We start from the raw sequence: 24,849 nt of genomic DNA, 5'->3' as shown, positions 1-24,849 counted from the left end.
TGTCTGCAGCACTCAGAGGACAGACAGCTTGAGCCCCAGCCTGTTTCCTTCAAACAGGACAAGACACTTGGGAACCCGGCTTCAAATGAAGGGGACTCGAGACACACCGACCAGCATCAGCTGGAATCCTCAACCCAGGAGGAAAACCACCCAAGTCACTGTCACAGGAGTCTCAACATGGCCAGGACAGTGTGGTTCCTCAGAGTTTTGTACTTGCTTTCTAGAAAACAGTAAAGCTCGGCATCATTACCCACATTTTTCATCCTAGCATTCAGAAAGAGGCAGTGAGTTGAGGTCAGCCAGGCCGACACAGGAAAACTAAAACTTTAAAATTAAAAGTAGCTGGGTGGCGGTAGTGCACACCTTTGATCCCAGCACTAAGGAGGCAAAGCCAGGCGGATCTCTGTGAGTTCGAAGACAGCCTGATCTACAGAGCGAGATCCAGGACAGGTACCAAAACTACACAGAGAAACCAGCTCGAAAAACCAAAGAAAAATAAATTAAGTATTGAGGAATAAATGGGGCATAATGTTGTTTCCTCAACTAGTGCAGAATAAAAAGAACTATACATATATACATAAAAATATATACATAAAACCTGATTATATTCACATACAGAAAAAAAAGACTGAGTCCAGGGATTGGTACGTGTCAGGAAAGCTCCATTCCAGCCAACATTTAACTTACTCTACCCTTGCTATAACCCTAAACTGTTCTCCTAAAAAATAATGAAAAATAAATGCACTTGCTCCATTCAGAACCTAACGGTACTTCCAGCAAAAGCCCCAAATTATGGAAGAAAGCAGACAAATGTAACAGCCAGTTTTATATTTTCTTTTCTTTATTGAGAAACTTAAAGTCTTGGGTACATCAAAACCAATTTCTGGGAGGGGGAAAAAAATCAGAACCCCCCAATAGAAAAGAAAAAAAAAAGTTACCACCTGGGCCGTAGCAGAACCCAGAGAATATATTCTTATAATTGAAAAATTCTAGGTGCCTCATAATTGACCTTTTGATACAAAATGACCTATTGAATTTGCAACTTGTAGCTCTTGTTGTGCAGGTCCACAGACAAACTAGGAAGTCTTCAAACCTTAGCTGAATGCCAGGAGGGGTTATTTGGCTTTTGACTCCTAAAAGAGAAGCACCAACAGAAATAAGCAAGCATGTGAAAGGCCCAGTTTCGCAGTTAGCATCAGCTGCCCCCACACAGCCCTGACCTCAACCCTCGGCCTTTGCCCATCACTGCTTTCCGTGTAAAGGAGCCCACTAGGCCTGGCCACTCTTCTAAACTCTTGCAGGCCGAGGCCACAGCTCTCTCTCAGAAGTCAGGGGTGTCCCTTCTCCCCTAGACCTGATGCACTCCCGGAGCAGTGAACACACCCCACCAACCTCAGGCCAGGCTACAAGATGTGTACAGACAGCAGGCAGCTCTTAGGATGTAATTATGAGCATGAGAACTGTTTCTGTCACTATTTCAGGCCAGTAAGGTTATTCATTTTTATGAGGTGGGAGGCACTGGGCCTTGATCAGCCATGTGTGATCAGGCTCTCTTGAAGACTACTTGTTATGGGTGCATGGCCAAGGACCTTCTGTGTTGCTCACATGAGCACTGGACTACAGGCAGATGCTAAGTTCTGCCTCTAATGTCAGCGAGCATTCTGGAGGCAGAGTGAATTTAGGGGCATCCTGGGGCATATGGTGAGACCCTATCTGGAAAACCAAACAAACAAACAACTGTCCAACATACTTTTTCCTTGTCTAAGAGGTAGCAGCAGCAGCAACAGTGCCCACCTTCTGGGCGGCTTCTTTCTTGGCATGATGAGCCTGCAGAACTGCCACAGCTTCATCCACCTGTCAAAGACCCCAGGTGCCCAGTGACGGAGGAGAGCGCCAGTCTCTCCCCGGCACCCAGACCCAGTGGATGAGTAGAGGGTCCCTGGCTTCCCCTGCTGCTGGACAGCTGACACCTTCGGCAGTAGCCCACATCCCACAAGAGGCACTGAGAGGGTCACAGGGGCAACAGACCTTTGCCTAAACAGACCAGAAGCCAGCATTCTAAGGCCCCCCACCCCCATTCCCTGAAGCTGAGCCCTGAATGCCACAGGGCCTGCTCACCTTGGACCGGAGAGACTCGGGGGACTCCAGCATGTGGAGCAGCTCCGAGTTGTCGATTTCCAGCAGCATCCCTGTGATCTTTCCAGCCAGATTTGAATGCATTGTTTGGATGAGTGGGAACAAACGCTCCCCTGTGGGCAGAACGGTCATCATCACCACCAACCCCAGTGAACACAGCTGGCACCGACCAGGCTCACCGCCCTCTTCTCCAAGCCCGGGACACTTACCCAGCATCTGCTTCTGTTCCTGGGGGGGAGCTGCAGCCAGCATCGAGGCAGTCAGCGGCTCCTGCCCCTGGACATGAACTGCAGGCTGTGGTGCCTGTGAACCAGGACAGGCAGTGGGGTTAACACTCCGGAAGACAAGCAAGCTAAACATCTAAAACATGTCCCCAAGTAGAAAAAGGAGGAATGAACAGAGGTGGCTGTCTTGTGCTTAGAGAACTAACCCTGTCCTTGGGGGAACTGAAGGACAGACAGCAAGGGACAGAACAACATGGAGCATAGAAACTAGCCTGGAATGGCAAGCTCTCAGCAGCCAGTCCTGACCAAGCAAACCTGCTATGCTGGCTGAGCATTTGCTAGGGCTCCACTTGCCTAATTCAAGCCTTGCGGTAAAAGTCAGGCCACAAGGGAACATAATTTTGTCTTTCATGTGGTCCTGGATGGTCCTGAATTCTTGATCCCTCGCCCCCAACTCCCAAGGGCCGGAATTGTAACCATGTGCCAGTTTCACAGTAAAGTGTTCACGGATCCTTCTCCTCTAAGTTTCCTCCATGTTAGTTAACTCCAGTACAAATTAGACAGGAGAGAGAATCAAAACATCCCTTAATACACCTCAACTCTCCTTACCGGAAGTTTTGGTTTTCCATTTAGTCTCTAACCTAGGCTAGCCTTGAACTCATGTATGTAGCTAAGTGCTGACCTTCAACTCCTAATCCTTCCTCTTGCCTCTCTCTACCGCCCCAGCACCAGGATTACAGGCTATGCCAACATCCTGGCTAGTTTTTTTCCTACAGCACTGGGGTCTGGACCAGATTTTATTTATACACACACACACACACACACAAACACACATATATATTTGCAATTCCTCGAGGATTATTAACATACAACAGTAACACTGCTCAGAGTCCTAAGAGGCCTTACAGGTGAAGGACAACTCCCATATTAGCACCAAGTTCCAAGAAATCCCCACTTTAGATGGAGATCGTGGAGAAAGAAGACAGAAGAATCCACAAAGCAGCTCACACTCCTGAAGCTGTCTGTGCAAGCAAGGCCCAGGCCTAGCAAACCACTGCCAAGCACGGAAACAAACTGGCTGTACCTTGGCTTACACTCAGTGGAAATAAACAGCTTCGGCAGCAGAAGCTCCCAACACTCTGTGAAGCCTTTTCTTTTGGGTGTTTGTGTGTGTATAGAGGCTGAGGTCAACCTAGGGTCTTGTTCCTCAAGCACCACCCACCCCACTAAGCTTTCTGAGATGGTCTGGAATCTTTTTCTACCCAGTAGGCTGGCTGGCCTCACGGACCCTGCTTTTGCCTCCCCCATACTGACATCAAAGATGGACCACCTGCCCAGCCTTCTCTGTGTATACATGGCATGTGCCAGGGGTGAAAGTAAGAGGTCTCCTAACGCTTGCCACCTTATTTGAAGACATGGTCTTTCTCATAGCCTAGCTCACTACTATGTTATACCAGCTAGTCTACAAGTCCAACAGTTTGTCTGTCTCTAGCCCCACAGCACTGGGGACAGAGTGCCCAGCCTTTACATGTGTGCTTGGGATCTGAACTCAGCAAAGTCTGGTCTTGTAAAGCCTTGTAAAGACTGCTAACTGAGCCATGCCCCTAGCCCCTGAAGCTGAGTTTTACTTCTAAGTTAAGTTAGAGGTTACTAACTGCCTTTATATTCCACGTTAACTTGCAAAACAGCAAGGATCAATTAGGCCACTGGGTGTGAAAGTGACGCCAGGGCTCACCACAGAGCTGTGACAGGCAGAAGAAGGGACAGGAAGCACCAGCTGCTTCTTGGTATTTCTGGACTGTTACTAATCAGAAGGCTTAAGCCTGTTGCCCTCAGGGCCAGTGCCTGAGAGCAATCACCACACGGGAGAGACAGAGCAGGCGTGTCGCACCTGGTGAGGAAGGAATCAAGTCACGGCACCTTTAAACCTGAGCACAGACAGGACCAAGGTGGCCGCGGCTGTGCCGGGCCTCACCTGCAGTGGCTGAATGGCAGGGTGAGGGCTGCGGACACTGGAGGCGTATTTGTACGGAGCCACAGCCCTGGGAGCAGCAGCAACGGCGGCGGCAGCGGCGCGGGGTGCAAGGCTTGGCACAGCAGCAGGAACACCTTGTGGGAAGAACACGCATAAGTAAAGCCGTCAGCCTGGGCAAAGGCCCGTCAAATCCCAGCTTTCCCCCTTCTGTGTGCAGCCAATACCACCTCCAGACTGGCAGCTGTCAGTCAGCCCTTGCTGGGCGGCACCAGCCCCACCAAAGTCCATAGCCAAGCGGTCCGGGCACTCAGACCCTACAACAGACCAGCAAACGCACATCAGTGTTGGCAGCAGATGTCCAACTGGCCACGTCCCACGGAAGAAGAATTTCCAACACACGTCTCTCACAGAGCCAAAGCACCATTCAGTCTTTGCACATTTAGAACATGACATACTCTAAACGGCTCCTTCTCCCCCAACCCCTCAACAGCAGGCTGTCTGTACAGTGATCCAAATGGAATACTCTGGTTAACCCTTCACATGCCACCGATGAGCAAAGGATGTTCAAAGTAACCAACACACCCAGGATTCACTTCGTCGCTGCTCCTGAATGAAGAATCTGCCTAAGCACACAGCCTGAGACAGAACCAGAACTTAGGAAAATGAGTCCCAGACTGAGCAAGCCAGAGCAGAGCTAGTCATCCTGACTCCCTCCTCCCCGGCCACGCTCCTACAGGCCAGTTTGCTCACCGACTCTCTGAGTGGAAGTAGGAAGGCCACGAGAGGCCGGAGCATTACCAGTTGGAGCCAGATGGCGAAGAGCTGGACGAGGCCCAGACTGCCGTATAGCACTTGGCATTCCTTGGAAGCCTGGCGAAGAGAGAGCAAGTCACCGACAAGCCAGAGGTTGGGCCCTGAGGCAGGAACTGGACAGGCGTACCCTGAAGAGGGAAGCCCTGCTTCCTTCCTTCCCGCTACCTACCTTGAGGTCTCCCGCCTTGCTGCCAGCGTGGATTAGGCCTCATCTGTGCTAGCTGGTTAGGTGTGTAATATGGAGGTCTGCCCTGAGCCTGGAGGAGAGAAGAGCACCCAAATCCTGAGAACCTGAACCCACACCAGTCCTGACTCCCTTGCCTTACTACTAAGCCCCAGGCTAATAATTTGGGTGAAAGCCGAAGGATCAGTTGGTGGGCAGTTTTACTCTCTCTCTGAGGCCATGTATGGAGTGACTACAGGTTAATTCCTTATACTTGAACACCAGCATCCCCAACTCCCCCCACAGCCGTCGGTCTCCTGGCACACACCTGCGGAACCGCTGGCACAAAGTAGCCGCCGGCCGCAGGCTGGAACTGATTTAAGATGGCACTGGCAGGGAGCGCCCTCATGCCGGCCACCCGCTGCATGTACTGGTTGGTCAGGTGGGCCTTCCGCTCTTCCTTCCTCTGGGCCAGGGCAACGTAGAGCGGCTTGGAGCCCACAATTCGCCCGTTCATCTCCGTGACTGCTTTGGTGGCCTCTTCCGGAGAGGAGAAGCAGACGAAGCCAAACCCTTTGCTCCTTCCATCTTCTAGCATCACCTACGAAGAGAGCAGCTGATGTTGAGGACAGCACAGCCACCCCGAGCCAACCCCTCCCACGCTGGGCTCTGCGGAGATCCACTCAGGAGAGGCAGGAAGCTGTGAAAGGGCAGCCGTGAAGAAACCCTCTCCAAACTCCAGCGGCGGTTTTCAGTTTTCCCAGGTCACCGATGGCTGCCACCATAGTTCAGTGGGAAGCAGCCACCCGAGGACAGGGAACCCAGTCTTACATGCCCTCAGCCTGGCTTTCCACAACTGTAAGACAAACATCTCTGATCCATGCCCTCTGTCTCAGCCACCACTCCTGTCTTTCCCTTTCCTGAAAGGATGCTCAGCGCTTTCTTTCCGAGTCTCGTGTGTCGGCACCATCAGCCCAGAGTCAACAATGTTCTGCCCAGGAAACAGTGCCCTGCCATCATCTTGAAAATGGCACCAGGGACACCAGGGTCTAGAGCTTTGCTTGCTGCAGGAGAACTCTCCCACAGGCCAGTCAAGTGAGTGAAACCAAGAGGAAATAAAAAACCAGTTTGCCAGGACCAAAGCTGTCACATGTCACCTCCACAGCTGCTGTGGCTCATCATCACACCCTCCAAGGTTCCTTTTGCCAGCAGCACCCTGAAAGGGCTATCACTTAAATACAACATCCCCAGCTGGGTGTGGCGGTGCACACCTTAATCCCAACACTCAGGGAGACAGAGGCAGGCAGATGTCTGTGAGTTCGAGGCCAGCCTGATCTACGTAGTGAGATCCTATCTCAAAACAAAAAATTAAAACCATCCCAATACAAATGCTAACATCCTTTGTACAATGTCCCCACCCTGGGAGCAACACTAAGGGCCAGGGCCACAGAATCCTACTGAGCCACCCAGTCTCCTTTCTCACCACCAGTGATAACTGCTGCCCCTCTCTCTACCAAGCAGCATCTTGTGTCAGGCCATGCCCATTCTAGACACCAGTCTGTCACATTCCGTAAGTGCCAAGGACAGATCCATGGCTACCCAGCCACTCTTTCTTGTCCAAAGCTCACATGGAGCCTGTTAACTGTCAAAACGCCCTCTCTGCCCAGGAGAAAGCAAGTGTGGCAGAGCTGTAGAGACAGGCCCCAGAACAAATGGAAATGACCCGTCTGGATATCCTCTGCTCTGCTGTAGCACTGCCTGTCCCCAGACTGGCACCAAGCAGCAGGACTGGGAAAGATTTGAGTGCAGAGGGCTACAGGGAGGACCTGGGGCAGACTCCAAGCTCCAGTGTGAGTAGAGAACACACACCTACTGCTGCTCCAGGGCATGACTCTCGGGAGGAATATGCTGGCACAACATTGTACTCAGGACCACCAACACAACTACCTACCATCAAGAGCCCAAAAACAGAATGTTCTGTTTCCAAACCCACACACTCACACTGTTACCTTAGCGCTGGTGATGGAGCCAAAAGGAGAAAACTCTTTCCTCAGTTTCTCATCGTCAATGGTGTCATCCAAGTTCTTAATGTAGAGATTCACTCCCTGGGGAGGGATCACTGTTAATTACACCTGTACACACAGCCACTTCCCAAGTGTGGGGCCCACAACATGCTTGAGAACCTGTCAAATTAAAACTCTTGCCTATTTAAAAAAAAAAAAAAAAAAAAAAAAAAAGGTTGTAATGCACACCTTTAATCCCAGCATTCGGGAGGCAGAGGCAGACAGATCTCTGTGAGTTCAAGGCCAGCCTGGTTCCAGGCCAGCTTGGACTACACAGAAAACCTGTCTCAAAAAACAAAACAAAAAACGCCCCCAAAACCCTTGCCTGTAACCCCAGCACTCGGGGGAGGGAGCGGGGAGGCGGGTGGGCTATTTTGTGCTTGAGGCCAGCCTAGGCTACACAGCAAGACCCTAGCTCAAAAAAACACAAAACCAAACAAAACCCAGAATTCAAGTTGGGGCCCAGCATGTATTAAGGAGAGAGAATTTCTGGGAGTTCAAGGTCAGCCTAGGCTACATTGTGACCTCCTGCAGGCCACACTGTCTCAAAAGAAAAAGGACAGCAGCAGCAGCAGCAGGGGATTCTGATACGAGCCCAGGCTGAGCAACTCCTTCCCCAAAACCGCCAGGGCCACCCATCAATGCAGCCACGTCACCTTCCCCACAGCTGCTCTGGCCACTCCCTCACCCTCCAGGGTTCTTTCAGCTACCTACCACTCCAAAGGGGGCATCAGTTTAAGAAAAACGAACCCACACAGCAAAGAGACACTTTCAGAACACAGAGGCTGGAATCACTGTCCCTGCTCAGCAATGACTGTCACACCTGGGAGGTCACAACCTTTAAACCTGATCTTTGCAGAGAGTTAAGTACAGATGCTAAGTCCCCCAAAGAGAAGTCTAAATCACTGCAGATGGGCACTTTGCAAACACCTCACCTGGTACCGACTAATTCGCTCCTGCTTCAGCTGCTCAAACTTCCGCTTTAGTTCAGCCTGACGTTCTACTTTTTTCTGTGCACGGCCTACAAATATGGCCTTCCCACTCATTTCTTTTCCATTCATTTCTTCCACAGCCTAGAAAGCAAATGGATGTCTTTACTGCAGGTGCAGAGACATCGTCTTCTTCTAGAGCAGAGACCAGGACACCAAGAGAAGCCTTCCCCACGGGACTGCCAATCTGCTTCGTCCCGCCTCCAAAGCCTGCTCCACTAATCTTTGACTCACCTGGAAAGTGGAGTTAGTATCTAACCGTTAGTGGTTCAGAGATGTTTGTCCCTAATTCCCAGCCCCAGCTCCAACTTCAAAACCCCCTCCCTGCCCAGGAGGAAGGAAGTGTGGCAGAGCTGTAGAGACAGGCCCCAGGACAAATGGAAATGACCCGTCTGGATATCCTCTGCTCTGCTGTAGCACTGCCTGTCCCCAGACCAGCACCAAGCAGCAGGACTGGGAAAGATTTGAGTGCAGAGGGCAAGAGAGAGAAAGAGAGAAGACTCCACACACAGTATTTGTAGAAACACAGGCAGATGGCGTGAGTTGACTGATGATCTTAGCTCTATAGGCTTTTCAGGCCCCTTCGCAGGTTCAGAGTCCAACACACTCAACTCTGGAGACTTCAGCTTCTCTACCCGAGAATGGGAACAACTACCTGTCCCAATCTTTCCACAGTAGGAGGTGACAGGTATGAGCAAATGCTGGGTGATGTAACAGATACACTAACTGTGGACCTGCATCGGTGTTGATGTGTGGGGCACAGAGGTGCACATCCACCACTAGGCAGCCTGCTCTAGCTCAGCTCTACCATGCACAGGTTCTTCCCGACCACCCCCCCCCCCCAGTCCTCTCACCTTATTGGCGTCCTCGTGTTTCTCGTAACTCACAAAGCCAAAGCCTTTGGATTTCCCACTGGGATCTCTCATCACCTTGACACTTAAGGTTTTACCTATTACCAAAGGACAGAACTATTAGTGACACGGGTCTCTAACACAGCTCACGAAGACTTCTTGCTAGTAACTCAGCTGAAGGAAACAAATCTCTGGCTGAGCCCAGATGGGTCGGAGGCAGAAAGAGGTACCATGCCAGGTCTAAAACTCAACCAAGCATCTAGGATAACTTACAACGGAAGGAGCTAGGATGACCCTGAGATAAGTACCCTGTTTCTTAAGTAAGCACAGGTCATTTCTTGCCTGTACAAGAGGACAAACATGTGGGCTACAGACCTCAACTTACCAAACTGGCTGAATAGCTCTTTCAGATTATCATCATCCACTTCTTCCCCAAAGTTTTTGATATAAACATTGGTGAATTCCTTGGCCTTGGCTCCAAGCTCAGCTTCACGCTCTTTGCGAGACTTGAATCTGCCCACAAACCTACAAAGAAATCATGTAGAGTGATTACTCAGAAGGAACAAAACATGTTTTCCAGGGGCCCAAAGGAATGCAGATTAAAGGCTGACAGGAGAGGTTAAAACACATGAGGACCCCATCCGCCATGAGAACAAGCTCAGATGCCCCAAGTCCCCAGCAGAAAAAGAAAGAGGCAGGACTATCCTGCAAGGACCAGTCCCAGGGCTCCTGGTTCAGACCAGGGCCACGCCTACCACATCACACTGCCTTCGTGAAGAAACCTGACGACCATGTTTTTAAAACGTTCATTTCTGTGCATCTATGTAAATGCATAGAAAATGTCTGGAAGGATACAAACCAAACTGTTAACAGTGGTTAGTCTAGCAGCAAACACTGCCACCAGAGAGGTAACCTTTGCTTTCCTGTTGCATGATATGGTATCCCTAACAGGAAAACATCTCCACCCCCGACACACAGACAGAAACACACAGCCTTGTCTATTCCACACCATCAAACACCATCAAGGACAGAAATGAGTGTTGCTTATAATAGCCAAAATGTAACAGTAATTTCCCTTTCCCCATAGGGGTCAGCTAAGTTCTGTCCCCAATTACCCACAGTAATGACAAGATGTTACACAGTGTCTGCAAAGGGATTGATTTTTTTTTTTTGGTTTTTCGAGACAGGGTGGATTTTTTTTTTTAAGCATACAATGAAATGGAATTGCAGCTCAGAGGAAGGAAGAACTAGATAGGACAATTTGGTGCCAAAAACTAGCAAGAGACCCATGGGCAGACCTGAGTGAAAGGAAAGCCAAGGTCACAGCTAGTATCTAGCTCCTGGTCAGCCCAGGGCCTCTCCACTCTGCCGCTGGCCAAGACCCCTGCTCAGATGGGCCCAGAGCTGTCTTCCAGCCAGCCCCAGTTGCTGATGCTCAAAACCCACAGATGAAGGCCTTTAAGGGAGAGGCAGCAGGTAGGCCGTGGCTCGGGCAGGGAGCCGACCGTGGCGAGTCAAAAGGGCTGCCACGGCTTGGGCAGGGAGACTCACCAGCCCTGGAGTGGAGAGGTAGGAGCAGGCCACACTTGGGCCGAGAGAACCAGTAGCCGCCTTGTGTGTGCCAGTTAATACCGAGGTGGGGCCATGGCTGGCTCATGCGATGGTTGTCGCTCCAGACTGGGACACTCACACTTTGCGGTCATTGAGGAGCATGCCATTCATCTTCTCGATGGCCTTGTCGGCAGCCTCTTGGGTCTCGAAGTGGACAAAAGCATAACCCTTAGAACCGTTCTCATCACAGACCACCTGTGGAAAGAAGGCCGACCACCTGAGCATCACTGCCACACGACGCATCAGCCCGGACCTAACGTGACGGAACTCGGCACAGCACCAAACACCCACCGAGTCCCCCCCTTACAAATGGTTAGCCTGCTTCTATCCCAAGTCATGTTTGTAGAGGCTAGGCCATCCTCAGGGTCTCTCATCAGCCTGGAACCCACTGGTCAGGTCAGGGTGGCTGACATGCAAAGCCCAGAATTGTTTCAGCCTCCCCAGTACTGGCTTATATTATTACACACGCATGCACCCATGTCTACTTTTTGTTGTTTTGTTTCGTTGTTTTCGGGACAGGGTTTCTGTGTAGTTTTGGTGCCTGTCCTGGATCTCACTCTGTAGACCAGGCTGGCCTCGAATTCCTGGCTCTGCCTCCCAAGTGCTGGGATTAAAGGCATGCACCACTGCCGTCCAGTCCCCATGTCCATTTATTTATTTATTTTGGTTTTGAGACAGGGTTTCTCTGGGTAGCTTTGTAGCCCATCCTGGAACTCACTCTATAGACCAGGCTGGCCTCGAACTCACAGAGATCCGCCTGCCTCTGCTTCCTATGAGTGCTGGGGCTAAAGGTGTGCTCCACCACCGCCCGGCCAGCCGGCCCATGTCCACTTTTTATGTGGACAAACTCACATCCTTTTTGTACAGCAAGCATTTACTAAATGAGTTTCCTGCTGAGCCCAGGCTTTTTTTTCAAATTCACTTTTATTATTACTATTATTTTTTTTTTTTTTAGCTTTGGCTGAGTGTGGTGACATGCTTGTAATACCAGCACTTGGAAGGATAGGCCATAGCTCAGATGAGGTTCAAGGTCATCCATAGTACTTTGGAGTCCAACCTAGATGAGACCCTGCCTCAAAACAAAAAAAATTAAAAAGGGGTGTGTGTGTGTGTGTGTGTGTGTGTGTGTGTGTGTGTGTGTGTGTGTGTGTGTATACGCCGCACGTGCGTGCAGTTTATTGAGTAAAGATGCTCACCACCAAGCCTACAGCCAAGTTCATTCACTGGGATCCACAAAGTGGATCAAACTGACTCTTTGTTTTGGTTTTTCGAGACAGGGTTTCTCTGTGTAGCTTTGCGCCTTTCCTGGAACTTGCTTTGGAGACCAGGCTGGCCTCGAACTCACAGAGATCCGCCTGCCTCTGCCTCCCGAGCGCTGGGATTAAAGGCGTGCGCCACCACGCCCGGCCCTCAAACTGACTCTTGCTGATCATCCTCTGACCTCCATGAGCACATGGAGACAATTAGTTCATAAATAAAAATGTAACTTAGAGAGAGAGAAGGCTGGAGAATGTAGCTCAGCAGAGCACCTACATAGTACTGGCCAGTCCCTGGCTTCAGTGATCAACACAACAAAATAGAGAAAAAAACAAAAACAAAAAAAACCCCAGGAGATCTGGGGTACAAACCAGTGTGCTCAGAAAGACAAACTGTTTCCCAAGCCCACAAAAGAATTCAAGTCTCATGTTGAATATGTAAACGGCCACCATGTGAAGGATACTACAGAACACAGTTAACTAATGCCTCGAAGATGGTTAAGAAGGGATCCTGGAAACAAAGGGCTTCTGTCCTCTCCTCTCCCTTATCCAAAATGAAAACTGTTCAAGCTTCCAAAGTAGGCAACATAAGGGGAGGGGGAGTGAAGAATAGGCACACAAAAGTACCTGCCAGGGGCAGGAGCTCATCTGGCAGAATGCTAGCCCGGAATGCAAGCCCTGGGCTCACCCCCCAGTACCATATAAACTAGGTGTGGTAGCACACACTTGTAATCTTAGCATTTGGGAGCTGGAGACATGAAGATCAGAAGTTCAAAAGCCAAGCTGAGCTATATGGATCCCTGTCTCAAAACAAAAAAATCTTCAGGTTACATGGGGCTGTGGCTGGGATTACACAAGTATTTTGTGAATATTCCATTCCCATAGTGGGACCCAGCTTGGTGAATGGCAAACCTAATGGCAGACCTCAGGTAACAGCTATTCAGGATGCCAAGACTCAGGACCATCACAAGCTCAAGGCCTGACTAGGCAACTTGGTGAGATGTCTCAAATAAAAAGTAAAGAGGGCTAGGGATAAAGCGTGCTTGATCTCAGAGGCTTTATGTGATAATGAGGGAGTTTTGAACAACCCTAATGAGATGCACTGGGGTGTACACACACACACACACACACACACACCCTGGGCTGCTAAGAACTAGGAATGGGATTATGGAGAGCAAGCTAAGAGAAAAGCAATAGGTGTATAATATGATCAAGATTATTATGTATATGCATAAAAATTCCATAATGAAACCATTACCTGTCATTAAAATGTGCTAATAAAAAATACCTTTGCTGGGCGGCAGTGGCACACACCTTTAATCCCAGCACTGGGAGGCAGAGCCCAGCTGATCTCTGTGAGTTCAAGGCCAGCCTGGTCTACAGCGCAAGATCCAGGACAGGCACCAAAACCACACAGAGAAACCCTGTCTCAAAAACAAACAACAAAACAATTCAGTGGTAGAACACTTGCTTTACATGCATGAGGCCCTGAGTTCAATCCCCAGGACTAAAGGAAGAGGGCAATGTTCTACTTCCAGCATTTAAAAATTATACCCAATTGTCTCCAATTCTAAGCATTTATCTTGTTTTCAAGATCCAGTAATTACTCAGCTAAAATAATTCAACGTTTACCTTACAGGACAGGATGTTTCCAAAGGCTGAAAAAGTATCATAAAGTGCCTTGTTGTCTATAGATTTGTCCAGGTTCTTGATGAAGACATTCCCTACACCAGACTTTCTCAGAGAGGGATCCCTCTGAGACCACATGATCCGGATTGGTTTTCCCTTAATCACATCAAAGTTCATGGTGTCCAAGGCTCTCTCAGCTGTAGAAGAGGAACACATTTTAATTAAGAATGCTAAACATCAACTAAGATGACTGACCATTCCAAAAAAAAAAAAAAAAATACTGGACTATTAATACCTGATAAAAACAATAAAATAAAAATAAAAAGGCATCAAAACCTCCTTAGGGCACCAAGGTCCTCACCACGGACTAAGTTCATGTTCAAAGGACTTTGCTGCCCACTAACCTTAACTCAATTGAGGAGCCAAGTCATGTTCAGAGCGACTAAGTCAAGTGGCTCGTTAGTAAATAGAAACTTAACTAGAGACTCCACCCAGTTTTCTTTATTTTCTGTTTATTTTTGAGGCAGGGTCTCTCTATACAGCCCTGGCTGTCCTGGAACCCACATATAGACCATGGAACTCAGAGAGCCCCCTGCCGCCGTCTGAGCTCTGGGATTTAGAGTATGCCACCATGCCATGCCTATTTTTGTACAAAAAATTCACACACACACACACACACACACACACACACACACACACACACACACACGTTTAACTAAGTGTTGTCAGCATTACGGGGCGGGGTAAACTGCCACACCTTTATCTGAAGGCACAGACAGTAGATAGGCCCTGCTGCCTTGAGGTGCTTGGACCTTTCAAAGGTTTAATCAGAATTCTACAGAATCCTAGAGATTCAGTGGCCCTTTCCTTCTAGTAGGTTGGGGGGCTGCTCAACCAAGCCCACCAGGCACCACAGAGGCACTGCGAAGGACCAAAGGTAAACCTCAGCACAGGAAGGTAACAAGTTCAAGTTCAGCCAGGGCTACATGAGATTCCCCTCTCCAGTCACAAAATAGTCAAACTGTGCAGCTGGATGCCACGCTTATTCCTGGCAGTGTTGTGTAAATTTCCTCCCAAATTAAAACATTCCACCCTAGCCAGGTGGTGGCAGCAGCGCAGAGGTAGGCAGATCTCTGTGAGTTCGAAGCCAGCCCGCTCTACAGAGCAAGAACCAGGACAGGCTCCAAAGCTACACACAGAGAAACCCTATCTTGGGAAGAAAAAAAAAAAAAAAGTGGCCGGGCGGTGGTGGCGCACGCCTTTAATCCCAGCACTCGGGAGGCAGAGCCAGGCGGATCTCTGTGAGTTCGAGGCCAGCCTGGACTACCAAGTGAGTCCCAGGAAAGGCGCAAAGCTACACAAAGAAACCCTGTCTCGAAAAACAAAACAAAAAAAACAAACAAAAAAAAGTGGTCTGGAAAATCTGCAGACAAATGAGGCACCTAGAAAGCACACTCCAACCTGATGGGCGCCTGAGGTCTGTACAGTGTGCTCCAGGTTCCCAGCTTTGTGGGCTGTCACATCCATATTCCTGTAAGTAACCCCAGCAAAACTCATGGCTCATGTTGGACTTCACTGGTATCTACACTGTCTGTCATGGGCTCTTATCTAGGGTGAGCAGATGTGTGTGTTGTCTCCCCAGAAGTTTTGCCACACAAAGGCAGGTGGGTCTCCCAGATCAAGGCCAGCCTGGTCTACATTAAGTAGGGAGTTCCAGGCCACACAGAGACCCTGCCTCAAAATCAAACAAAAACGTAGGCAAGCCCATTATTTCTCACCTTACCCCTCTTACTTCAGAGGACAAGGACCAGCAATGTGGCTAGCAGTAGGGCGCCTGCCCAATACGCCCGAGAACCTGGTTTAACCCCTAGCACCGCCAAGGAAGGGAGAAAGCTCCCTAAAACTGCTCAACAAATTCAACTATCCAATCAGCCAAGAGGATTTCCTCTCAACCCTTCCCATAGCATGTGGGTTAGTTAAATCTACACGGGGTGAGGGACTGCGGCTGGGCAGAGCAGAAAGTTCAGAACGCCAGTAGGAACCTGCCCCTAGGTTTGCAAACTCAAACCACTGCGTTATATTAGCAGTAAAGGAGCCCATTCCAACACAATTCCTGATCTATTTCAGACAACACCAGGAGTCAGTAAGCCGACAAATGGGGCTGCACTTATTTATAGCAGAGAGAAGTCGGACAGAGGTATGTGCTGGCAGACACACTGACCAATGGTTCTGCTGCTATCTCCGAGAGACACAACTTCTGTACAGAAGAAAGCAGACAAGGCTAAGGAACCCCATTACTCCCCCACCAAAACAAAACCAAGCCTCCTCCTTACACCCTCCCAGCCAAGCACTAGTACTAGTCTCATCTAAGTACTGACAGTAGAAATACCCATCGTCATCTAGGCCAATTTCCTGGTCTCAGCTACAACTTGGGAGAGGAGTTTCTACCTCGTGGACAGTGAAGAAAACGGAACACAGATAGGGACCTGGAGGTCCTTTGCCACAGCATGGCTTGGGTCCCGCCCCCACCCCTCCCCCATCAGTGGTCTCTGCAGTTGCTCCTTTTAATCTGGAGTGACGTGCAGCCCTGATTGGGTTTCTTCTGGGTTTATCTGCGGTATCCACTGCTCCATCTGGGATGGCAGAACACCACACTGGGAGCCACAACTCCATGTAATTCTCTTCCTTCACAAAGGTCCTATCTCCTTCAAAAAGAGTGCCAGGACCACCTGGGCATACCATTCTCCACAGCCTAGAGCTTCACCCAGCGCTGAGAAAAGTCGCCCGAAAAGTGTGGCAGGTGCTGGGGGATGGGGGCTGAGCTGGTAGAAGCTGCTGGTGACACTAGCAGAGCTCAAGGCTGCATGCTTCTCATTGCCCTAAACCGTTCCCAATCAACACAAGAATCAAGACTCAGTCCAGGTTAAGGGGCGGGGAGGCCCGGTAGCTTTGCAGCCTACACCTTTGGAGGGTGCTGTTCCAACCCACTGAGGAGTGCCAGTCCACGCCAGGGTCTACAACAGACCCATTTCTGCTCGAGTGGAATGGAACTAGACACACTCCAACAGCCAAGTCACTTTATCCAGATCCCAATTTACAATCTCCTCTAGTCCCCACCCCCACTCCACCCCACCCCCACCCAGTAGCCCAAGGTCACCATGTTAGCAAGCGGTGGAAGCAAGACTGGAAGCCGGGGTCATGACCACATGCCCGGTTCTCAACCACTACCATCTTGCTCCCCGCTATGGCCTCTCTGGCAACACGCTGTCATGTTCCTCCCCAGCCCTTGCCAGTTCGGCCTCCGCCCACAGGACCCCTTAAGGTCCCCCGGGATCTCCCGAACGTGTAGACCCGGCTTCCACTCACCGTCAGCTGGCTGCTGGAAGTTGACGTAGGCATAACCCAGAGAGCGGCGGGTGATCATATCGCGGCAGACCCGGATGGACAGCACAGGCCCCGCAGGACTGAACTTTTCATATAGCATGGCTTCGGTGACATCCGAGTGCAGGTCACCCACGTACAGGGAGGCCATGGGGTAGCTGCTGGCCGCAGCGTTCATCTCCCCACCCCCCACCACCCCGAGCCCCGCCAGGAGGACTTCTTACAGGACCCACTGCAGGACAAAAGGGGCTCCGAGGAGCCGTGGCCCGCGCCGCAGCGCACAGGTGGCACCAGCGACGCCGGGAGAGGCTGGAGCAGGCGGGATGCGAGTGCGAGGACGACTTGCACGGAACCGCAAAAGCCCCCAAGACAAAAGGCTTTCAAAAAAAAACAATATGGCCCTCTCCTGGAGTTTGTACTCTCCAGCTGTCCTGGGCTGGAGCGTAAAAATAAAAATTAAAGTTGGGAATTCCCCTTGCAAAGGGGGCGGGAAAAAAATTTCTAAGAGGCAGACAGATGCTGCGCTCACGGCGGCCTTGGGGACACGCGTTTCTCGATAAATATAGGCCCCGGGCTCCCGGCGGTTTACAATTACAGCGGCCCGGGAAGGGGGAAACTAAATCTTTGCCGGTGCCGGCGAAGGGCAGCCGGACACGTGGTGCGGCCGGCGGGGCGCGGGGCTGCCACGCGGCGCGGCGGCGTGCGGAGGAGGGCCGTGCGGGCCGGGCCGGGGGCGGCTCACCACCGGACGGACTGACGCGGACAGACAGGCAGGCCGGAAACGTGCGGAAGTCACTTCCCCGCGGGCTCGTTCTTTTTCTTTTTCTTCTTTTGCTCTTTTTTTCTTTTTTCTTTTTCTTTTTTTTTTTTTTAAGGTTTTCAGGCTTTTTTGTCTTTTTTTTTTTTTTTAAGCTTTTTCTCTTTTTTGCTTCAGGCTTGCTGAGCCCAAACGCAGCACAGGCCGCTGCGACCCGGGGCGGAGAGAGGCGGCTGGGGCAGCCACCGCTCCATTTATACCGGCCCGCCCCGGGCGCTGCTGGTCGAAGGGCGCCTCGCGACCTGGGCGCAGTCGTGCCCGCCCACTCGGCCCGGGGGCCCGAGGCGGGGCGGCCACACCAGAGTGACCTGGAGCGGCGGCGAGGCGCCACGGCGACCCCTGGCGGTCGGAGGACCTCGGCGGCGCGCACCTGCGGAAGATTCTCCGCACTCCATGGGTTGAGAAGTGTTCTCCCCAACACCCACCCTCATCAGACGTGGAACGCCCCCACCCCCAGCCCCGAAAATGCCTGCTTCTACACAAAGGGACGCTAAATTACCCTCTACCTGGTTGAGCTGAGTATATAAGGCATACTGAAGTTTTGAGAGAATATAACCTTGAGGTTGGATGGTGGAGGTCATTAGAAATAGTGGTGTGGGCGGTGGTGGTGCACACCTTTAATCCCAGCACTCGGAAGGCAAAGGCACGTGGATCTCTGTGAGTTCGAGAACAGCCTGGTCTACAGAGTGAGATCCAGGACAGGCACCAAAACTACACGGAGAAACCCTGTCTCAAAAAACCGACAATTAATGAATGAATTAATAGTGGTGGGGGCGGTGGTGGAACACACCTTTAATCCCAGCACCCCAGAGGCAGAGGTGTGTGGATCTCTGTGAGTTCGAGGACACCCTGGTCTAGAGTGAGTTCTAGGACAACCAGTACTGTTTCACAGAGAAACCCTGTCTCTAAAAAACAAAAAAACAACAAAAAAAAAGACTTAGCCCTTATCCCTAAGATATATTTATCTGCAAATATTCCAAAATCTTTGGGCTCATGATTCTGGTTTAAGGGCAAGGAACTAACTACATCTAGTGATGTCCTTCTTTCTTGCAGGGCATCTCAGGGCAACTCGTGGCAAAACACAGAAAGTGCATCTACGCATGTGTATATGCATGTGATACAATGTTTTTGTTTTTTTTTTTTTCTATGTAAAAGCTTTTAGTTAAGAGTTTAAACTTGGGGAGGTGGTGGTGCACGCCTTTAATCCCAGCACTTGCGAGGCAGAAACAGGCAGATTACTGAGTTCAAGGCCAGTCTAGTCTACAGAGTTCCAGGACTGCCAAGGCTACACAGAGAAACCCTGTCTCAAAAAAAAAAAAAAAAAGTTTAGAGGCCGGGTGTTGGTGGCACACACCTTTAATCCCAGCACTCTCGAGGCAGAGCCAGGTGGATCTCTGTGAGTTCAAGGCCAGCCTGGGCTACCAAGTGAGTTCCAGGAAAGGTGCAAAGCTACACAGAGAAACCCTGTCTTGAAAAACAAAAAAAAAAAACAAAAACAAAAACAAAAACAAAAACAAAACAAAACAAACAAACAAACAAAAACGAGTTTAGGTTTGGGTAATGAATGGTAATCATTGGCGTTCCACCTACATGAAGGCAGATCATTTGAAAAGTTATGTTATCTCATGGGACTATAATATGTAGAATTGTATCAGTATCCTTAATCCATAAATGCCAGGAACCATTCTTTCTATCCTTATGTCCACCCAAACCAGAAATTACCAAAAAGTAAACAGGTATTCCTTTGACACCTTCTGGTTTAAGTAAACAATAGAGGAAATATGTGTATTTATAGATCAATTCATTCCAATAAGTGGCCAATCAGAGCAGATGCCAAATGCCATGGTTACCATGGTATACAAGACAGAGTTCCTCCCTACTTCAGGGAGTAGTATCTGGTGACTGTGCTAAATCAAGAAGCATTGCTGGGCCTGGTGGCTCATGCCTTTAATCTCAGCACTCTGGTAGCAGAGGCAAGCCTAGTCTACAGAGCGAGTTCAAGGACAGCCAAGGCTACATAGAGAAACCCTGTCTCAAAAACCTAAAACAACAAACAAAAAAACGTGGTAATGGTGCACGGCTTTAATCCCAGTGCTTGGGAGGCAAAGGCAGGTGGATCTCTGAGTTTAAGGTCAGCCTGGTCTACAGAGCAAATTCTAGGACAAGGGCTACACAGAGAAACCCTGTCTCCCAAAATCAAACTAAATTAAAACAAAACACAAAAGGTATTTCTATAGCATTTGATCTCTCCTCAGAAAGTCATCCCGGACCACCCAGCCATCTAAAGTAGCTTGCCAACATTCATAATCACAATCATGCCATCTCAGCTTCTTTGGTTCAAAACTGCTATGATACCTGAAAATATGCTGTTCAAACAAATGCTGAGCATCCGTGATCCAAAATTTTGAAACCTGAATCTATTCAGGTGTGGTGACACAGGACTCTACCTCACTAAACCCTCAACACTTAGGAGGCTGAGTCAGGAGGACTGAGAGTTTAAGGACAGTGTAGAGTGTAGTAGGATCCTGTCTCAAACACTTACACACAAAAAAATATTACTTAGGCTATATATCGTCGTGTGTGTGTGTGTGTGTGTGTGTGTGTGTGTGTGCGCGCGCGCAAAACTGGAACCACTAGTCTGGGGATATAGCTCAGAGTGGCCAGCCTGAGCTATATGAAAAAAGAAATGTACAGAAAATGTAGGTGAAGCTGGGCTTGGAGGCAGATACCTTTAATCCGAGCACTCTGCAGGCAGAGGTGGGTGGATCTCTGTGAGTTCAAGGTCAGCAAGTTGTACAAGGCAAATTCCAGGACAGCCAGGGCTTTTACATAGAGAAACTCTGCCTTGAAAAAAAAAAAAGAAAAGAAAAGAAAAAAAAAATTTAGTCCTTAGTCAGGCGGTGGTGGCCCATTCCTTTAATCCCAGTACTTGGGAAGCAGAGGCTGGTGGATCTCTTTGAGTTCCAGGCCAGCCTGATCTCCAGAATGAGTTCCAGGACAGCCAGGACTGTTTCACAGAGAAACTCTGTCTTGAAAGAAACAAAAAACAAAAAAACAAAAAAAAAAAATTAGGCCTTATCCCTAAGATATATTTATCTGCAAAATATTCCAAAATCTGAAAAAAAAAAAAAAAAGGATTCAAAACACTCTGGTCTCAAGCATTTTTCCTATTTCATTTAGTGACTGTCTTTCCCCAAAAAAACAAGGTTCATGATAACAGGAACTTAATTAAAATGGCATCTAACACGGCACAGACTAAATGTTCAATACATATCTGTTAAATAAACATATGGATTCCAGGCACAGATAAACAAAAGCCACGTGTTCTTATGCTCAGGACTGCCTAGTTGGAATTCCCAACTCTGTAACTGTCACCATCTCTGGTGAGATCTCTGTTTTTTTATCTATAAGCACCCTCATAACGTTTATTAACACAAGGGGTTGGAGAGATGGCTCAGTGGCCAAGAACACTTGCTGCTTCAAAGTCTATTAACCCCTAAGAGGAAAGTATAAGCGCATCTAAACTTTTTGCATAGACATCAAAAGCACTGTAGAAGATGGGCATAAAAGGACAATCAGACTGCAACCCATAGATCCAGGGAGGCTACCTAGTAGGGGGGACCCTAGGATGACTGTGGCTTATAAGTTTTGGTTTTGCCAAATCACTGGGCAAGCTTTATTGAAATACTTCACTATTAGGATAAGAATTTGTACTGTATCAAGCTGATGAAAGGATATGCTGGCAGTACTTTCAGGAGGGGAGGCTAAAATCTTTTTAGATTATGGATTAGCCTATAGAAAAATGTCTGCCGTAAATCAAACAGTGAAGGGGAAGATGAATAGGAATCTCACTTACACAACTCAAGTAAAACATAGCTCTCTGAACAGATGAAGATAGGTTTCTTCTGTATCCCAGAATCTAATCAATATTTATATGTATAAGTCAGCTATCATTTGGCTTAAAAGGGCTTATTGGGAAATGTTATCATTTTTACCATATTCTACAGAGAAAATATTTTCCAGTTTCAAATAACTCTGGACTTTGGAATTATAACCTGTTTTTATGTTAAAAAAATTTTAAGTAGAAAATGCTGAAGGACCACTGAACTCAATGTTGTATTTACATATCTATATCTGTATAAAATAATGACTATAAATGTTTGTTTAAAAAGGTGAAGTGCAAATGGGAATTTAACAAGAAGTTGTAGATTTTCAACACTGTACACAAACTCCTTCGTTGCAAATAAATATTTATGCTTCTAAAAAAAAATGGGCATAGTAGTTTCCACCTGTACTCTCAGGACTTGGGAGGCAGAAGCAGGTGGATCTCTATGAGTTCAAGGCCAGCCTGGTCTACATAATAAATTCAAGGACTACATAGACCCTATCTCAAAAAAAAAAAAAGTTTTAAACCATTCAGGACTATATAGTGAGACCTTGTCTCAGGAGGCAGAAATAAGCAATTAAATACATAAGGGGCTGAAGAAATGGCTCATCAGGTAAAAGCATCTGCTGTTCTTGCAGAAGACCTGGGTTCAGCTCCTTGCAGACACATGGTGCTAACAACCATCTGGAACTCCAGTTTCTGGAGATCTGACACCTCCTTTGGCTTCCTAAGCACTAGGCACAGTTGTGGTACATATACATACATGTAAGCATACACTAGTGCACATGAAATAAAAAAATACAGATCTTAAAAAAATAAGTAAATAAAAGTTATTACTATGAAGCTAAGTAAAGACAGGGAGTCCTAAAGTGAAGGCAGAGGGAGCAGTATGTGGGTGGGTGGACTCCTGCCGAGCCTGTAGCCTGGTGTGGGACCCAGGATGATGGGAAGTACCAGGGACTTTATCCCCAAGATCAAAACACAAAGCTGAAGGAGTTTTAAAGGTTAAGTGTCTTGGCTAAAATTATGTTAAACGAAAAATAAAATGAAAGCTGGGCGGTGGTGGTGCACGCCTTTAATCCCCCAGCACTCCGGAGGCAGAGGCAGATGGATCTCTGAGTTTGAGGCCAGCCTCATCTGCATAGTAAATGCCTGGACTGGGAGGTCTACGAAGGGAGACCTTGTCTCAAAAAAACAAAAACAAGATGGGTGTGATGGGGCACACCTTTAATCCCAGCTCTTGAGAGAGGTTGGCTGGCAGATCTCTGAGTTCAAGGCCAGCCCGGTCTACAGAGTGAGTTCCAGAACAGCCAAGGTTACACAGAGAAACCCTGTCTCGAGAAAAAAAAAAAAAAAAAAAAAAAGCACAAGATATCAGTCTTAAAGGAAGGGTGTGTGCTCCTATGAGACTACTTTTGCCAGCATAGGAGGTACAGGGACACTCAGGTTGCAAAATTTAGAAAGTATCTCATCATGACAAAAGGTAGGTAGGAAGAAGCTGGATAAAGTGCCAGGCCAGGTATCTGGAGGGAGGCCTGATGACCTCGATACAAATTCTCACTGGGTTGGGAGGAGGTGCTTTTTTTCTGAGGCAGATCTTACTTTTAGTGGATCTGTACTTGATAGACAGTTCTGGTATGTCTACAAGAAGAATATGTTCATGGGTGGGAAGAGGAAGAAGTGGGGGAAAGCATTATTATGTGCATACCTTTGAGGGGGCGTGGCTATATGCAGACCTTTGAGGGGGGCATGGTTATATGCAGACCTTTGTGGGGGGCGTGGCCACATGCAGACCTTTGAGGGGGCGTGGCTACACGCAGACCTTTGTGAGGGCGTGGCTACATGCAGACCTTTGTGGGGGCGTGGCTACATGCAGACCTTTGAGGGGGCGTGGCTACATGCAGACCTTTGTGAGGGCGTGGCTACATGCAGACCTTTGTGGGGGGCGTGGCTATATCAGACTTTTGTGAGGGCGTGGCTATATGCAGACCTTTGCAGGTGATTTTACATAGAGAAATATAAAGGCTTTGTCTTCTAGATTCATTTCCTTATTTAGTCAACACATTTCATGTGGCATTCTGAAGAAGCTCTGTGCTCTCACTGCTGAGGCTAGAACTATAAGCTGAACACTCACGGAGCAATGTGTCTACTGAGGAGACAGGGAAGAAACAAGCACGTGTGTGTGTGCATGCACGTGTGTGTGTGTGTGTATGCACGTGTGCCAAAGACGCTAAGAATGCTTTGCTTCCAGAGACTTCCCGATAGGAAGAGCAGCCGGTGCTGCCAACAGAGGCCATTGCTACCCACAAAAGCTCTGTTCCCAATGAGCCACAATGATTGCCCTGTAGTGAGGAAGGCCCTTCCCTGCCCACAGACTGACTTTCAGAGATCCTCCAGGTTTGGCTCAGGCATTGGGACAGGCTGCACTTTGGACCATATCCCTAAGCTTCCTATCTACAGGATAGGATCAGTAAGTCCTAAGAAGAAAGGTCACGTTCCCTCCTCAGAAGAGAAAAGATGTTTTTCTTCCTGTCCTCCCTTCTAAGACCTGTGACTCTGCTTGGTCTCCTGCTGGCCTTTACATTAGTTAGAAAATGCTTAACAATGAGCCACCATTCACCGTTCAGATCTGAAACCGGGATTAAGTGTGTAGCACGACCAAGACCCAGACTACTAAAAGCTAGAACTAGGCGTAAAACCCATCATGTGGAGAGGTCAAGAGTATGGGTAAAGGGATTCATAACTGCTGTTTTCCTGCTGGAAGAGACCCAGGCTGGACCCAGGCTAGTCCCAGGCTTGACCTAGACCACCAAAAACAGATAAAGCATCTTCCTTTCCTTGCGACACAATCTCACGGCAATAACTGGATAACTTATTACCTTGATCTGTCACCAAGGCTTACGGAGTTAAGTGCCACAGACAGGGCCTTCAGGCAAAGGAAAAAGTCATCTGTGCAGAGGTGATAACTGAGAAAAAGGCTTCCTAGAGAAGGTGTCAACAGAGTTGGACTTTCATGTTTTAAATTTTTAATTTTTTTAATATTTATTTATTTATT

The 24,849-nt window shown here is 48.6% G+C and overlaps 1 protein-coding gene and 2 non-coding genes across 6 annotated transcripts; all 3 read right to left on the bottom strand.

The window, feature by feature from the left end:
- Window positions 1-852: 852 nt before the first annotated feature.
- On the bottom strand, window positions 853-17,922 carry Pabpc4 (poly(A) binding protein cytoplasmic 4). Of its 4 annotated transcripts, none has more exons than XM_059254912.1 (16): window positions 17,077-17,922; window positions 13,714-13,907; window positions 10,905-11,020; window positions 9,600-9,739; window positions 9,218-9,312; window positions 8,310-8,447; window positions 7,321-7,416; window positions 5,640-5,912; window positions 5,318-5,405; window positions 5,086-5,205; window positions 4,563-4,649; window positions 4,336-4,469; window positions 2,346-2,439; window positions 2,119-2,249; window positions 1,751-1,854; window positions 853-1,133 (listed from the first exon to the last, which is right to left on the bottom strand). In XM_059254912.1, exons 1-15 carry the CDS (start codon window positions 17,267-17,269, stop codon window positions 1,762-1,764), a joined length of 1,992 nt encoding a protein of 663 aa, XP_059110895.1. In that variant the 5' UTR covers window positions 17,270-17,922; the 3' UTR covers window positions 853-1,133; window positions 1,751-1,761. The 4 variants fall into 4 exon arrangements, with proteins under 4 accessions (XP_059110895.1, XP_059110896.1, XP_059110897.1 ...); XM_059254913.1 differs by having other exon boundaries at window positions 5,134-5,205; XM_059254914.1 differs by lacking the exon at window positions 4,563-4,649 and having other exon boundaries at window positions 17,077-17,921.
- On the bottom strand, window positions 6,987-7,118 carry LOC131905432 (small nucleolar RNA SNORA55). The gene has a single exon (XR_009377944.1). It is a non-coding gene; the product is annotated as a small nucleolar RNA SNORA55 (small nucleolar RNA).
- LOC131905431 (small nucleolar RNA SNORA55) lies at window positions 8,704-8,835 on the bottom strand. Its single transcript, XR_009377943.1, has one exon. It is a non-coding gene; the product is annotated as a small nucleolar RNA SNORA55 (small nucleolar RNA).
- Window positions 17,923-24,849: the final 6,927 nt, after the last annotated feature.

The sequence above is a fragment of the Peromyscus eremicus genome, chromosome 2, assembly GCF_949786415.1.
Source record: "Peromyscus eremicus chromosome 2, PerEre_H2_v1, whole genome shotgun sequence".
Classification (NCBI taxonomy): Eukaryota; Metazoa; Chordata; class Mammalia; order Rodentia; family Cricetidae; genus Peromyscus; species Peromyscus eremicus.
The sequence above is the reverse complement of the archived record's forward strand: the minus strand, read 5'-3'. Positions and strand labels throughout refer to the sequence as shown.

What these genes read in the sequence shown, in the direction of transcription:
- Pabpc4 (XM_059254912.1), bottom strand. Translation starts at nt 17,269, where the DNA reads ATGAACGCTGCGGCCAGCAGCTACCCCATGGCCTCCCTGTACGTGGGT. An exon ending in CTTCCAGCAGCCAGCTGACG is followed by an intron (nt 13,908 to 17,076) that starts GTGAGTGGAAGC and finishes CCTCTTCTACAG; the next exon opens with CTGAGAGAGCCTTGGACACC. An exon ending in AACACGAGGACGCCAATAAG is followed by an intron (nt 8,448 to 9,217) that starts GTGAGAGGACTG and finishes TTTGCTTTCTAG; the next exon opens with GCTGTGGAAGAAATGAATGG.